The sequence below is a fragment of the Sarcophilus harrisii genome, chromosome 2, assembly GCF_902635505.1.
Source record: "Sarcophilus harrisii chromosome 2, mSarHar1.11, whole genome shotgun sequence".
NCBI lineage: Eukaryota > Metazoa > Chordata > Mammalia > Dasyuromorphia > Dasyuridae > Sarcophilus > Sarcophilus harrisii.
In genome coordinates this window covers 384153407-384170774 of record NC_045427.1, presented here as the reverse complement: position 1 = coordinate 384170774, position 17368 = coordinate 384153407, and the positions used below count along the sequence as shown (strand labels likewise).

General features: G+C 38.6%; 1 protein-coding gene across 1 annotated transcript in view; it reads left to right on the top strand.

Moving 5' to 3' along the window:
* The window catches only part of LOC100922597 (proton-coupled amino acid transporter 1-like), a 29462-nt gene extending 12667 nt beyond the window's left edge, over positions 1–16795 (top strand). Inside the window, exons 5-10 of the mRNA XM_003756745.2 lie at positions 1415–1499; positions 4226–4444; positions 6745–6843; positions 10277–10443; positions 13319–13488; positions 15004–16795. Of these exons, the coding sequence (XP_003756793.1) occupies positions 1415–1499; positions 4226–4444; positions 6745–6843; positions 10277–10443; positions 13319–13488; positions 15004–15278 (1015 nt within the window). The 3' untranslated portion in view covers positions 15279–16795. The remainder of the gene's footprint in view (positions 1–1414; positions 1500–4225; positions 4445–6744; positions 6844–10276; positions 10444–13318; positions 13489–15003) is intronic.
* The last annotated feature ends 573 nt before the right edge of the window (positions 16796–17368 follow it).

The window sequence follows — 17368 nt, the reverse complement described above, 5'->3', positions numbered from 1 at the left end:
TAGTGGGCTTCAAACCCTTTCCCTACCTTACCATGTAGTCTTCCTCAAATCCAGGACCCCATGGTACAAGTAATGAAATATCTCTATTAGCCATATGATTGTAGGCCTGTCAAAACCAGGATCTTCCCAGATATATACGGGAACTCAGAATTAGGGAAGACAGCTGGTACCATCTCTTCACTTGAGTTCCCTGCATGGGATTCAGAACCCCTGTAGTGTTTCTGCTTGCCCCAAACCACAATGAGACCACCTAGTTCCTGACTCTCCTAGGTCAGTGCCCCTGAAAAAATATCCAGGGACAGAGATTCTAGAGCCATTTTTCTAACACAAATTACGGGGTCCATACCTCTAGTTCTTCATTGTGGAAGAAAGTAAAAGTTCCCATTGTTAATAATGTGCCAGCTGTGCCATGTTCTACAGGCAAGAGGCCAGAATAGCTAAGACCATAAACCCAGCACCTATGGGGATAGTGACATCCCATGGGATGATTCTAGCTTCTTCCTCAGGTAGCAGATACAGTATAAGGAACAAAGAAGCACATTGCCAGTAAGCTGGCCACTGAGTAATGAATTATTTGGCCATGACGACCCAGAAAAAGATTTTATTATATTGCCTAAGTGTCATTCCTTTGGAATAGAGCAAAGGGAGATTTTAGGGCCACCCTAATAGGTTAGAACCTGGGGACTAGTTTTCAGTGGCTCCCACCACTCCTCACAATCAGTCTTCTAATCTCTTCTTGTTGATCACAGAAGGACTCTCATGGTCCCTGTTCTTTGTTGTTTCAAACTATAGTGGATTCAAAGGTCAAAACTCAGAGAAGCAGTTGAACTAAACATGTCAAATGTTACAGAGCTAAGGTTTTCTAGGGTATAGTCACCCTACCTCCAGAATTCCACTTTCTTCCTTGAGTTAATCCCCATCAGAAGGAAATATAACTTAGGGCCTCCCTTCAAGCTGGTTAGGTTAGACCTAGCCTATTTCCTGGTAAGGCTGGTGATTGATTGATTTCATGGGTTTAGACCAGGATTTCCTTGTCTCCTGTCTTTACCCTCCCTTCTCTGGGTCGATGGTTTACAACTTCAGCCAAACAGACACATGGCTATTGCCATCCAAACTGAGCTGAACAATATGCCCTCCCTGATTATTTACTGAAGGAATGATAGGATACAAGAAGTATCTGACCATAAGGAATCTCACTCAAAGATAAGAATGCATATCTCAACTTTTCTTTAAAAAAAAGTGGATGCACTTTTTACAGGCCTTTTCTTATTGAAACACTTTCATTATTAATGATAACTGAAGAAAGTTTATATGGAGTAGAGTGGAGGACTTGGGCAGAGGAGGAAATTTGCATAAAAAAATCTAAATGCACATGATAGCTTTTAAAAGTAGCTGTTTTTTTCTTTTTTCCTAGGCATGTTGTTAGTTTTTTCCTGATTCTCACTCAGTTGGGATTTTGCTGTGTTTATTTTGTTTTTCTGGCTGATAATATAAAACAGGTAGGATTTTTCTTGCTCTTGTTTTGCTCAGAGAAATAATGTTTCTTAGATTCAGATTTTGTACCAAATGAAGAATCTCTGAGGCATGAATCTACTCAGAGGATATCTCTAGTCTTGGTATATGGCCCTATGTCATGGTTAAAATTAGGTTGATTAGACCCTAAAGTTGTAGAATTGGGATGAATGAGCTAAATAAAGAGTGGGAGACTCATAATTTTCAGGCCATGAGCAGATGTTCCTTTCAATCTTTTGGCATATTTACTTAAATGAACACAAACCAGGATGCTTTTGAGAATACCTTGAATTTAGAGTGAATAGCTCTGATTTTTCTATGATTTTATATAACTTTAAAAATTGCATTAGTTACTGCTATGATGCTAGTAAGACAAAATGGTTTCACTGTTTTTAAATAACAGTAACATCTCACATTTTATGTAATTTTTTTGTTAACAAAACACTTTACATTCATTATTACACCTGATCTTAACAACTAACCTGTGAAGTGGTGCAAAAAATAGTATTTCTAGTAAGCAAGGAAACTGAGATTCAGAATGCCTCTGAGCAGTATTGGTTAGTGGTAGAAGCTGAAAGTTTAGTCCCAGATGTTTTAACAACAAATTTGGTATTATTTTTTACATCATAGTCACCAAAGAAGCTCCTATGGGATATAGAAACTCAACCTTTTTGCCACTTTTAGGGGGTTCTTTTGATCTCTTAGGATAAGTATATGCAGCAGTTAATATTGAATGACTGTGTCAAAAATAAGAGGCCAAAATGAAAGAGAAGATATTTATTAGCAAGCTAAGAAATGGTCCCTAGTTGATGACAAACGCAGATTTCTAGAGTACAGACCTGCGTTTATATTAGAGTCCAATTAGAGTACATGACCAATCAGCATTCTCTGGCTACTTGAGACTGAAAAGTAAAACATTTCAACAGGAGAGGGAAGGGCAGAGAAAGGGAGATCTGTGGAGCAAGAAAGGGGAAATATTTAGAATGCAAGTGGAAGGATTTATTAGCAGAATAGGAAAACTTTGTTCAAGGACAGGAGACAAGGACAAAAAGACCAAGTACTTAACATAATTGTGAAAGCAGTTGTTTTAGACAAAACTGTAAAGTCTCTTCAAGGCTATCATCAGTTGTTACAATAGTGAATGAGATTATCTGTTCTTGCGTAGGGATTGAGGGCTTTCTAATATTAGGCTACCATATAGCAAAGTGATGGTAGATGGTAGAGGGATTTCTGTATTGCTAGTTTATCAAGATGTTGCAAAACTCCCTGAAGGCGTGGGTTCAAATCCCATTCCTGACACTACTTTATAAATTTTTTTTAAATGTTGCAAAATAATTGTAGTTCTTCTTCCTTCATCTCCACTAACTTTATATGCTCTAAACTTTGCTAGTTATAGATCACAAATGATACAGGGTTATCTGCAAGATCATAGTCATATGCCAGTAATACTGGAACCAGGAATCAAGTTCTTGTTGGCAGAAATATGTGCAAATCTTTGCATGAATAATTTACCCTTCTACAAGTCTGGTTCTTATCTGCAAAAGGACTAGGTTGGGCTGGATGACCTGAGTTTCCCTCTAGCTCTTAAAAGTAACTAAGTTGTACTTGATTCCTTGACAGATTTTTTTTTTTTTGATAAATCACAGGATTAAGAACTGAAAAGAACTGGAACAAATACTTGGTTTGTAGATTTAAGGGAGGTTATGTAGTACAGGATGAGCACTGACATTGGAATCAGAGGGTCTGCATTCAAATCCCTTCTGACACTGACTTTGGGCAAATATTTGTTCTTCAACTATAAAATGAGAGATTGAACAAAATGACCTCTAAGATTCCTTTCAATTCTAGATCTATGATCTCAATTTAATGGCTGAGGAAATTGAAGCATCAGCCCAGGTCCTCTGACTTCAAAATCAATGTTGCTCTGCTGAGAGAGGTAGAATTTAAAAATGTAGGTCTGTTGACTTCATATTCAGAGCTCCAATCACTAAATCCAATTAACAAATATATTGAGAATATAAATTGGGCAGAGTATGATTCCTGTGCAGTAAACAAACACCATGAAAGCAGAGACAGTTTGATTTTTGCCTTTTTATCTCTAGCATAGTGCCTTCCACAAAACATATCTTAGTATTTTCTACATTTACTTCTGCTTAGTATATTAAACATCTATTTACTCTGCCCTTTCCTAATAGATGCAGGAGGATAAGAATCCTTGACCTGAAGGAGCTTACAATTGCGTTCATATTAATATGAAAAGTTGAATAACACCATGAATTTAGAAACAATTCAAGTTATTTATTAGATGTCACAAGGTGATATGCAATTAATTACCCAATGAATAGGACAGATAGTATGGAAGTTTAGAGAGACCCTATGTGCTAGAGAGCTAGACTTTGAATGATAGACAGCTAGCTAGCATTGAGATAGGAGTTACTCTAAATTGTAGGTCGTATCTTTGAGGTAGCAAGAACTCAGAGCAATAAGCATATGGAGGTCAGAAAGTATGAGTCATTTTTGAAGAATACTAGTTTGACTGGAGCAAATCTGGAATTGTAAGTTGAAACCAGTTAATAAAAGAGCTTGAATTCCAGCCTTCAGAGTTTGGACTTTGTCTTGTAGATAATGGAGAACCACAAAAGAGTTTTGATCAGTTTTGACCTGGTCATAGGATTATTTGGGAGAGATGTATATAACCTATTACTCTTATCAGGTGATAGAAGCAGCCAATGCAACTACCTCTGACTGCTTTTCCAACACGACTGTGACCTTGACACCTTCTATGGACTCACGATTCTACATACTCAGCTTATTGCCCTTCTTTGTGCTGCTGGTATTTGTCCGTAACCTTAGAATCCTGTCCATCTTCTCCATGGTGGCCAATATATGTATGATTGCAAGCTTGGTTGTGATCTTCCATTACCTCCTTCAGGTATGTACCCAGACCATGGTTATAACCATGTTATAACATCACTGGAGCCTTTAATACCTAGGCTTCCAAAGGGAAGTTCCCTCCATTGTCACTATTCCAATTATTAATAAAGTAAGAGAAACCTCTAAGAATTTTGGTAGTATCTGGAATTTCAGGAAAAACATTGTATCTTAGTATCTTCAAATAGCTCCCCTGGGACCTTTTTCCATTTGTTGGTCAAAGAAAGAAGAATAGAAGGAAAGGATATCTTCTGAAATTCCTGTACCTTTCTTACTGAGTGACTGAGCCAGTTTTGATTGAGTGTTGTTCTAGCTTTCATGGAATGGTATGCCATGCTGGCTAGTCCAATGGGACATGGAGGAAAGGAAAAACTAATTTTCTCCTTCCTACTCCCAGCTGCACCACATCCCCCCTCCATTCTTCTGATTTTATGGTGCAGGATTTCAATAGAAGAGAACAGAGCAAAGATTCTGCATCCATTTCCTCTGAAACAATTTGAGGATCATACTCAAGTGTCTCATTGTAGCATGCGGGTAACCGACTCTTGGTCTCAAAAAGTTGCATTTTTGTGTCCTCCATACCTATATCAAGTGGCCATTAGCACAACATTCCTATATTCAGGGATGTGGCCCAGATTCAGTTGTCACAATGGATCAAAATTCTTGGCAAGAAGTCGTGAACTATTGGAAAAGAGGTGAATTATGGGAATATCAAAGTAGCTCACATTCCCCAGAATTGTCTCTTCCACAACTCAAAAATTCCTTAGTGAATGAATATTTTCTTGATATGTCTCGTACATATCACAGAAAGGAAAATTACTGTCTTCCTTGGATCTCTGGTTGAGAGACTTGTCTTTGAAGCTTAGCTTCTGAGGTGGGTAAAGTACTAACAAGAATCTCTCCTTTGCCCCTCTTACAAAACTTTTTATTTGATACAATGGCTTTTTAGGATAATTAGCTGAGATTATAATAAGTGTCTGAACCATTTCATGTGGATGGAACACTGCACCCTCTGATACGCTTGTTAATAAACTCTCTTTTTCTCCTGATTCTTTTTGCTTTACACTCTTCTTGCACTAATGGAAACCTGTCGCTCTCCAGAAGACATGCAGGGAGTACTTCAGGAAGCAAAGAAGGAGGAAGAATTCCTTACTCCTTATTCTCCCATACAGATTATTCTTTAGCCATTATCACTTAGCAGCTTCTCCTTCTTGGTAATTTATTCTACCTCCTCTCTCTACCTTTCCGCTCAATTATTTCCTTTCTTCTATCCAATCTTTCTTTATCCATTGGCTCTTCTGCCACCAACAAACACACCAAGGTCTCCCATCTTTAAAAATAAACAAACAAACAAACAAATTGGCTCTAAACTATCTTTCTTAGTCCTTTCATAGTCAAACTTCTAGAATTGACTATCTTCATTTTCTTATCTCCCATTCAGTTCTCAGTTCTTGAGATCTGATTTCTGACCTTAAGGGTTAAGTTCAACTGCTTTCTGCTCTCTTCAATTATCTCTTAATTGCTAGATTCACTGACTTTTTCTTGATCCTTACTCTATATGATCTCTCTATAGCTTTTCACAGTGTTGACCACCCTTTGCATAAATTATAGTCTCATTTTCATTTTGTGAATGCAGAAACCAGTGCTCAAACTAACCAAGAACCTGCTTAGGGGTTCACAGATAGAAAATGGTAGAGCTAGAGCTTGAATACAGATTTACTGAACCCTAGTTGAGTGCCATTTATACACACCCCAAAGTCCTTGAGAGTTGAGCCTTAAAAACTCCCCAAAGCAGAGGAAGACTCCTTCATGGCTCTCTGAGATGTCCTGAAGGTCATCTTGATTCCAGTATCCACTGTTGTTTAGGACTATCCTTTTAGTCCCGATTTTATGTCTGGCTTTTTCTTTCTTCTCCAGAGAAGAACCTGTTAACTTTTCCCTCACAAGTCAATAAAGACTGGAGACCAGGAATTTCATAATTTTATTTAGTTCAATGTACATTTATTAAATAGCTTCTATATACACACCTCCATACTGGGCATAGAAAGAAAGAAATTAATACAACAATTCCTAACCTCAAAGAATTTCTATTCTATTGGAGGATACAACATGTGTACCGGTTAGCAAATATAAAATGATTCTGGGAGGGAGAAGTCACCACCAATTGCTTGAGAGCAATACTAAGGTCAATTTAACTGGTGCCATCTTCTCCTAAAGTATCACAGGACTATTCACAGGGCTTATATGCTTTGAGAGTAATAGGGCTTCTTCTTAACTTAGTTTCATATTTTTATCTTTTAGGATATTCCAGATCCCAGTAGCCTACCTATGTTTTCTGAATTGAAGACCTATGCATTGTTCTTTGGAACTGCTGCTTTTGCATTTGAGAGCATTGGTGTGGTAAGGTTTAAAGTGACTTGAAATTTCCTTGGGCCATTAATAAACTCTTAAAGAGGAATTTAGGACTCACTGTACCTATTGTCCCAACTGGGTCTTTTAGGGGAGTCTGGAATAATACAGAAACTTTGACCGATGGTGGGAGGCTGAGGTGGAACTGGAATGTGTCAAATAAGTTAGTTTCATACATTTAAAACCAAAAGAGACTTTAGACCAAGAGTTCTTAACTGGAGATCCATGAACTTGATTTGTAATATCTTGATGATTGCATTTCAATTTCTTTGTTTCCTTTGTAATGTTGTGTGTTTTTATTTTATGCTTTTCAAAACATTATTGTGAGAAGAGGCCCAAAGTTTCACAGAACTGCCAAAGTAGTCCAGGACACAAAAAAATTAAAAATTCCTGTCTTGAGCACTATCTTGTCCAGCCCCCTTAGTTGAAAAATAAGAAAACTGGTACCCAGTTTAAGTTATTTGTCAAAAGTTACATAGGTAGAATAAAACAAGGATTTTGACCTGGATCACAGAATTGGAAAGTTGTAAGGTTTCTTCCAGGTCAACCCATCCCTACACAAGGAATGTTCCTTGAGGACCTTTACCTTTTGATAGCCTATTCTCCTCCTTTGATAGCTTCAACTGATAGGAAGATCAGAGGGCTTGGGATGAAAGGGATAAGAACCATTTGTCCAACTCTCTCATTTAACATACAAGATAACTGAGGCTTCTGAAGGCTAAGTGACTCGACCTAATTCACATCAAAACCAAGATTTGAACCCTAGATCCTCAGAGCCTCTTTATAAGTTCAACTTCCCTTTCCCAGCTCTAATGGGTAGGAAGAAGTACTTAAGTCCAATCCTTCATCCATATAATAAGTGTAAATGATAGGTATAAAATTATTCTGTAACTAGTATCATAGAATATTGGATTTGAAAGGGATCCTATGGGCTATCTTCTCCAAAGCTGTCATTTCACACAATTGGGAAACTGAGACCCAAAAAGGCAGAAGATCTGCTCCATGATCCCAACACCATGGTCCTCTGCCTCCAAGCCCAGAGCCCCTTCCATTACAGCCCATTGCCTCTCTTCTGACTGGTCATGGGACCCTCAAGGTAGGCCTGTTATATTGGATGTAATAGATGATTGTACCTTTTAAAAATGGCTGAATAGGAATTTCCAGGATAGAATTGAGGAGGAGACTGAGAACCCCATAAGTCTTCCATGAGTGGCAGAGCTCCCATGTGGTGGTTCATGATGCTATCACCAATTGTATTTTATAGTTTACAAAGCCCTTCAACAATGTGGTGCAGTCATTCGGCCATGTTCAACTCTTTGTGGATCCATGGACCACAGCATGCCAGTAATGCCATTTTCTTGGCAAAAATACTGGAGTGGTTTGTCATTTCCTCCTCCAATAGATTAAGTTACTTGCCTAGGGTCACACAGCTAGCAAATGTCTAGGACCATACTCGAACTCTGATTTTCCTGTCCAATCTGTGTACTATGTCACTACCTAGCTGCCTTTTCAACAAACATTATTTCATTTAATCTTTATAATGATCACATGTGGCACTACATCGGGATGTCGTGGCTACCCCAAAAGTATGTCTCAGAAGCAATGTCAGTGAAGCCCAAGGACTTCTGTCCTTGACTGTAAAATGAGGATAATTATAGGTAGATAGAATGAATATAGGTCACAAATGAGAAACCAAAATCAGAGGAATTAAGAGACTAATAATTGGCAGGATGGGGATTTGAATGCAACTGTTCTGCTTTGAAATGGAATTTGTGACTGTCCTTATTATCTCACCAATTGTTCTCTTTAAGACTTTTCAGAGGTGATCCACTTCTGAGGATTAAGAACCTACAGTGTATAGAACCTTGGGAGAATATACACAATTTAGATAAAATTCATCCCTGATCTTGTTAGAGATGGGAGTTGAACCCATCCTCTGGCTCCAGATCACCCTGCTGGACCACTGTGTTTCTGATGTAGGTATGGGAATCAGAAGAAAGACCAAAGCCGAATATCAGGTTTGGGAGTTATTAGTGCCTTACACTTCAGTTACGTAACTTCAATCAGTATTGAGTATTGGATTGGGAATTGGCTATAAGCAATCTAGCCTTAACTTTGTAACTCACCATTGTCTCTGTCTGGATCTCGGATTCCTTGTCAATCAAATGAGGATTGGGAATGACTGCATTCCAAATCCCAGCAATTTTAGTATTTGGGGGAGTTTTGACCCACTTTTGCCCTAGCTCTGACAGACAGCAACCTACATTGAGGGGTCTGGCTAAGCATGGCATTTGTTCAGTGAGCTTGAAAATCTTGGATGGGCCTAGGAGCTATGTATACACAGATAGTCCCTCAAGGTCACAATGTTCTGAAGAGAGGAATCAGGTCACAGGTTTAGTTACAAGCTAGATGACACAACAGATAGAGAATTGGACCTGGAGTCAGAGTTCAAATCACTTTGTGACCTGGGACAAGCCACTTTATCTGTGTTTTCTCACCTGTAAGATGAAGATAAAAATAGCACCTACCTCCCAGGACTGTCATGAAGAAGCACTACATAAATCTAGGTGGCAAATAGAACACTGGATTTAAGTCAGAGTTCAAATACTACCTTAGATTCTTGCTAGCTGTGTGACTGTGGGAAAGTCATTTAACTTCTGTCCTTGACTGTAAAATGGGGATAATTATAGCATCTACCTCTCAAAGTCATTGGGAGAATAAAATGAGATAATATCTTTAAAGTGCTTAGCATAGTGCTTGGGACATAATGGGTGCCTAAAAAATTGCTTGCTAACCCTTCTTGTTACCCATTAGTAAAACTTTCTGAGGCTGAGACAGGGTTCTAAGCTTTTTCATGAACCATTATCAAGTCATCTACCCAAGATTTTGATTAGTGGAAGAAGGTAACACATGTGGCACTACATCGGGATGTGGTGGTTACCCCAACTTCTCAGAAGCAATGTCAGTGAAGCCCAAGTTCTGACAGCTCCCATCAAACTGGGAAAGTCTTGAGGAGGGGTCGGAGATGGACTCTAAGTCTGTCACCTGAGAGCCGGTGGAGCTTCCTTGCAGAAAAGCTCACCCTCAGAGACCTGGCTGCCCATTGGGGGAGACATTTAGGGCTCCAGCAATTCATGAAGGCCAGCCAGTAAGGGCTGCAGCTCTTCTGATCTGCTGGGTAGAGGGAACCACCAACCATCGTGATCAAATCATGGATGCACAGAAGAGTGCTTTTCCATGTTAATACCCTCTGAGGGCTCACAGAACAAGAAGATGAGTTTGTCCAGAGCTGAGGGTTGCAAGGAGGAAAAGTGAGCACATTTCTTTGGGGTCCAAGAAGCAGAATAGAAATCCTTTTGAGTTACCTCTTTTGCTAGTAATTAACATTTCTATTTTTGTCTTTCCTTGCCTCCCTTTCTAATAGGTTCTTCCCCTAGAAAATCAAATGAAGAAAAGGGAACAGTTCCCATTCATCTTGTATATGGGGATGTCTGTGGTTATCATTGCCTATGTCATCTTGGCATTTCTGGGCTACTTGAAGTTTGGAGCAGCCACACAAGCCAGCATAACCCTCAACCTACCAAACTGCTGGTACGTTTATGGTTTGGGGAGGTAGAAATGTAGACTTTGGGAGGTACAATTCTGATAGACTATCAAGAATACTCCTGGCTCCAGTACTAATTAAAAGCCATTTCCTAGCTGTTTTACTTTGGGGAAGTTCTTTTTGTACCTTTATTTCCTCATCTATAAAATGGGAACAATATCCACTATTCTCTTTCTCATAGGATTTTTAGGATAAAATTATATTATGTATACAAAACACTTTGTAAATTGTAATGGAAGTTTTTCTTTCTCTCATGGACTAAGTACTGTATTCAGCACTGGGAAACATGTACAGTCTTGAAAAGTTAACATTATGATTATTATTCATTTTTACTTTTATTAAAATAAAACAGTAGCATTATAAAGATTTCTGTAGGCTGAGCCAAGAGTGATACTGATACCTCATTGCTGATCTCATCCTGATCTTAGTTCTTAGAATGAATCATAGAATCTCATCCCTGGAATGTTAGATTACCTAGTCAACTTTTCACTTAGTCCTCATTTTACTGAGGAAAAAACTTGGAGGCCCAGAAAAAAGTGACTTTCCCAAAGTCATACAATGAGTGACAGAGTCAAGATTCAGACCTAAGCCTTTGGGTTCCAAGTCCATTGCTCTTTTCTCTTTATGGTTCCTAAAAAATGTGTGGATGCCACTATTATTAAACCATAAGTATGATACCTAAAACTATTTCTGCAGTAGAGAAGATATCTCAATTAGGGAAAACATATAACAGCATTGATAGAAAGGAATAGAAAGGAATCAAATAGACACAAAACTGACTGCTCTGTGTGTCTATACCCTGAGAAAAGAGCTGCTATAAAAATTTTTGCACACATAGGTCCTTTTCTTTTTTTAAAAAACCTCTTTTGGGAATCATGTCTAGTAATGGTATTATTAGGTCAAAGGATATGCATGATTTTATTGCTCTTAGGGCATAGTTCATATTTTTTGATCATTTATTAATGGAGGAATGGCTCTTATGTTATAATTTGACTCAGTTCCATATTCATTTGAGAAATGAGGTTTTCATCAGAGAAATGTGCTTCAAAATTCTTTTCATTATTACCATTACTATTTCTCCCTGTTTATTCTGCTCTCTCTTTTCACTCTGTCCTTCCTCAAAAGTGTTTTGCTTTTGACTTATCACCTCTCCCAATATGCCCTCTCTTCTGTCACCCTCTTCTCTTCTCATATCCCCTTTCCCTCTTACTTCTTACCTCTTACTTACTCTTACCTCTTCAAAGTAAGATAGATTTCTATACCCATACTGAGTGTGTATGTAATTTCTTCTGACAAGAATAAGGTTCACTCATTCCCCTTCCCCTCCACTGTAAAAACTTTTTCTTAACTATTTCAAACGATTTACACCATTCCACCTTTTCTTTTCCCTTTCTCCCAGTAGATTCCTCTCTCACATTAATTTTATTTTTTTAGATATTATCCCTTCATATTCAAATCACACCTATACCCTCTATCCAATATGCTCCTTCTGTCATAATAATGAGGAAGTTCTTATGAGTTACAAGCATCCTTTCATGTAAGAATGTAAAGAATTTATTAAGTCCCTTATGATTTCCCTTTCCTGATTATTTTGTGCTTTTCCTAGGTCCTGTATTTAAAAATCAGATTTTTCTATTCAGATTTGGTCTTTTATCACAAATTCTTGAATTCTCTATTTCATTAAATATCTATTTTTTCCACTGAAGAATTATATTCATTTTCACTAAAAAGGTGATTTTTGATTATAATGCTAGCTCCACTGGTCTCTAGAGTGTCATATTCCAAGCCCTCCAATCTTTAAATGTTGAAGTTGTAAAATATTGTGTTATCCTTACTGTGGCTCCACCACATTTGAATTGTTTCTGGATGCTTGGAATATTTTCACCTTGATCTGGAGTCAAGGAATTTAAGTTAATCTTTTTAGAATAATTTTTAAATGCATAAAATGCAAAGATTAAAAGGAAAGCAATTATATTGAAAGTAAAATCAAAATATTTCAAAAATTATGTCACAGACATAGGTTTAGAAGCCCTAGTCTAACATTCTACTGTTTTTAACTCACTTATGATGAGTCCATTTATGTTATCAACTTCTATACAGTTATTCCTTCTACATTCAGCTTTTGAACATACCCTTAAATTCAGCTTTGGGGACTAGCCCAAAGTCAGTTGTCAGTAAGAACCACCAGTCTGGATAATATGACCAACTCAGGACCCACATCTCCATCTCTATATAGAAATCTAGAGAGAGAGAGAGAGACTTATGGTCCTGTGTCAAGTCCAAGCCACTTAAACTACCTGGGTCTCAGTTTCTTCATCTGTAAAATGAAGGGGATGAATTAGGTGGTTTCCAATTCTTTTCCAATTATAACTCCTCAGCCTGGAATACAATACTGCCTCCAACATTAACAAGCTATGTGACAACAGACAAGTCTATCATGTCTTAGAGAGCCAAGACCTAGTTTCCACATCTATAAAATGGGAATGAAGGTACATGTGATATCTTCCTCACAAAGTTGTTATTGGCTTTAAAGCAAATAATGCATGTAAGATGCTTTGCCAGCTTAAAAGTATTAAATGGATGCCAGTTAGTGCTTTTGTTATCATTGACCACTATTGCACTAGTGCTGCACAAACTTCTGGCTTCTTGGTCCAGTGTAAGCCAGTATTTGGTCCTAAGGAGGTAGAGAATTTTGGAGAAGAAAATATACATGAGCCTCCTCAGTCAATTTGATAACATCTGACTCACCATGTTAGTTCAGCCTCTTTGTGTCATGTGATCCTTACTTTAGTGCAAAGAGCTAAGAATTTGGGTGGACTAGTTCCCAGACTAGTTGATTAATCTATTGCGTTCCATCTGCAGGTTGTTTCAGACTGTGAAGCTGCTATACTCCCTTGGAATCTTCTTTACCTATTCCCTACAATTCTACGTTCCAGCCGGGATCATCCTCCCTGTTGTTCTCTCCCGTGTGCCAAAAAAATGGAATTTGATGGCAGAATACTCCATCCGCGTGGGCCTGGTTTGTATAACATGTGAGTAGGAAGCAGGATGACTTGATTTTGATGTGATTCTTTGGCACCCACAAACTGGGAGCTAGTCAGGGTCCAGGCCATGGCAGGGGGGCAGGAAACTCTTAAGTTCACTGGCACAGTTCAACAAGCTTGTGACAAGGTAGAAAAAAAAAGGCACCTTGACCCAAATGTCAGTTTTATTTATGGCTTTGCTACTACTTATTGTGATGTTAGGTGGGTCACTTCACCTCTATGACAACTTTGTCATTGTTTAATTGTTTTTTAGTCATGTCCAATTCTTTGTTACCCCTTTTGGGGTTTTCTTGGCAGAGGTACTAAAGAAGTTTGCCATTTCCTTCTCCAGCTCATTTTACAGTGAGGAAATTGAGGCAAATGTCACACAGCTAATAAATGTCTGAGGCCAGATTTGAATTCAGGAAGATGAACCTTCCTAACTTTAGACCCAGTGCTCTATCCATTATGCCAGTTAGCTGCTCTGTGGCAGCATGGGGCTGGAGTCTAGAAGATCTGAGTTCAAATTCTGCCTCAGACACTTACTATCTGTGTCACTCTGGGTAAGTTAACCTCAGCCTGCCCCAGTTTCTCAACTGTAAAATGAAGGCAATAATACCACTCTTGCCGAAGCTGCAATGATCAAATGAAAGAATATTTATAAACTACCTGGAACATAATAGGCATTCATAAATGCTGCTTTCCTTTTCTCTTTTTTTTTCAATGTCATTCGAGATTCAAAAATAAAGTTAGCTGCTAACAATTCTCCCTTCTCTCTTATTGTGAAAGATAACAGTTTTTATGTCCCCTAGCCATGAACATTCAGAATACTTCGCAAAAGAAAGAGCTAGAGATTGTTCTCTTTTATAGTATCTCAAGACTAGGTTCTTGAGCTTGTTCTGATAACCCCCTGGTGTTTAGATGGCACTTGTCAGTTTATCTAGGCTTTCAAATATACTATTCTAGTATATTTCAAATATACTATACCAGGATAGGACTAAAGTCCTCTCCTAGAATCTTATCTCAATATGAAGATGACCTTGGCTTCTCCGAGGTTAGGACAACAGAATAGACTCTTGCAGCACCCACCAAGCAGGATGAATTTCTGGAGGACACCCAATCCTTCTCATCTGACCTAGCCTCCCCAGGCTGGTAATCCAAAAGCACAGGGTAATGGATACTGTGGCTAAGGTAGCTTTTGGAATGACTCTCCCTCAATGGGATAATAGTATAAAAAGATAACCCTGTCTGGGCCAAGGCTGGAGAGAGAGCTCCCCCAAGCCCTATGTTTCAATTGTCTGCTAGGAAAGACCTTATGATGCAATGGTAAGAGTCCAAGATTCTGAATCCAAGGACCCTGCTTTGAGGTTCAGCTCTGTCACTCCTTTGCTAGGTTACCTTTTAAAGGATATTGCTTAAATTCCTTGACCCCCATTTCTATCCTTGGACAACGGATATGGTAATACTAGTTTTACCATTCATTTTGGACTGGGCACAAATATAAATGTTTTTTTTCCTTCACAGGTTTCTTGGGCATCCTGGTCCCCAGGTTAGACCTGGTTATAGCCCTGGTGGGCTCCACAAGCAGTAGTGCCCTGGCTCTGATCTTCCCACCATTCCTGGAGATCATCACCTTTTACTCAGAAGGCTTGAATCCTATCATCATCATTAAGGACATCCTAATCTGTCTCCTGGGCTTCTGTGGGTTTCTGGTGGGCACCTACCAAGCACTCTATGAGCTGACCCATTCACCTGTTTCTCCCACCTTTGCCAACTACACCAGCACCTTTGTACAGTGATCTACATCCAAGTGGAACTCTTCTCTGCTTCCCCTCATTCCTCTGCTCCCTGTGGAAAGTGAACTCCCTCTTTCCAAGACTAAGCCAACTGTGCTACAATAGAAAGAGCCCTAGGTCTGGAAATGGAAGACCTGGGTTCTGCTATATGACTATTGGCAAGTCACTTAAGACTCTCTGAGCCTCAGTTTCCTCAATCTTTAAAATGAAGATACTGCTTCTCCTTACAGGATTGTTAAGAGCATTGAAGGAGGCAATGAATTCAAAGCACTTTGTAAATTGCAAAATGCTATAAAAATATGACCTATTACTGCTCCTTTTCTTCCTCCACAACATTCTCTTACTTTGGGACCTCTCCAAAGTGCTGCCTCAACTTTCTCTTGACTTTGCCCTTAACTTGTCAGAAAATTTCAGCTAAAAGTTTCCAACAGCTGCCTATTATGTAAGGATGACCTAACCAGGTCAAACCTATGCTTGCCATCCATGAACTGTCGAATACAAAGTGACACTGAAACTCTAAATACATTGTATCTGGAGTTTGATGCCTTTTCCAAATCCTCCTCCCTGGATCTCTACCTTGTTCCTCAAAGACAAACTGAACTATAAAATATTTGTATTCAACCAAGAGTTTAGACTCTAAAATGTTATTGGGTTTTGTATCAAAAAAAAATGCAGTTTTAAGAAGTGGGCACATGCGAGTGAGAAATCACTTGAAATCATGAAGGGAATTAAGGGAAGGACTTTACGGATTGTTGTTCAACGCTCTCTCATTCCAATGGAAGAGAATGAAGTTCAGAGAGGATAAGAGGCTTGTCCAGAGCTGTACCATGAATTAATGGCTGAGACTAGAAATCATGACCACACAGGATTCAGCTCTTTCTTATGAGATCACACCACCTTCTGCATTAGAATGACAGCCTATCAGAGCAAGAAGGAATCTTAGAGACTATCTGGTCTAATACCGTCACTTTGCAGAAGAAGAAAGTGCAGATGTAGGAATGGATTTTTCCTGATCACAGGTAATCCAGGATTTCTATCCTCCATCCAGTGCTTTTTTCACTATATTACAGATATTTAGGGAAAGAAAAGGAATGCCCTGCTATTGCAGAGAGCTCTGGGGAAGGAAGACAGAAGTGGTGCTAGAAAACAAAAAAAACCTGAGGACTTATAAACAAATGATATACATTTGGAGAAGGGATCCCCTTCCCTTATCTTTCCTGACTATGGTTAGTCACAGTCCGCAAGTAAAAATTCTTATTTTGGGAAGATTAACATGTTATTGTTCCCAAAGAGAGATTGAAGGGGGAAAGGAGAGTTGTTGAAATAGTTCATGATAGCAAAAATCAGAATTCATCCCACAAGCATTTATTAATTACCATGTGTGTGCAGAGTACTCAGTTAAAGACTAGGGAGGGTTTCAGATTTAGATAGAATGGTGTTCTTGCCCTCCTCTCTTGCAAAGAAGAGCCTTTACCATTTCTTCATTCATGTAAGTTACCAACAATAAAAGCTGATAATTATTAACACTTGTTTTGTCTTTGGGTTTTTCTTTTCCTTTTTCAGAAAGGGATGCTTATAGTTTGGGAGATTGGCTCACTCATCCACAATGTGGGTCAAGGTGTCTCAACAGATAAAAGAAGTATTTGAAAGTAGACAGAGACTAAGGAGAGGAAAGGAGATCTAGTGGTTACTATGAACCTCTGAGAGCAGGGGCAAATTCAACAATATTATTAAACATTTAGTATGTACCATGTGAATCACTAGGAAAAACAGAAAAATAAGGTATAGTAGTTGCCCTTTTGGAATTAATCTAATAGTAGAAAATGGTAAATATATACTAATAAATCCGGTAGTTGGGAGAGGGGGAAAGCCACATAATTATTGTCTTTTGTTATACGAAGGACTCATTTCTGAAAGAGATTATGTTGATTCTAGCTGGATCCAGAGTCAAAAAGGAAGAAGAAATGTTTGGTCACAATAGGAGTAAAAACTCCCTTACATTTTAAACAATTAAAGAAAATTGGGCTGCCTCATAAGAGACCTATAAAATAAGATGCCATAAGAGATCTCAGATGCCTATTTTTCAGGGATAC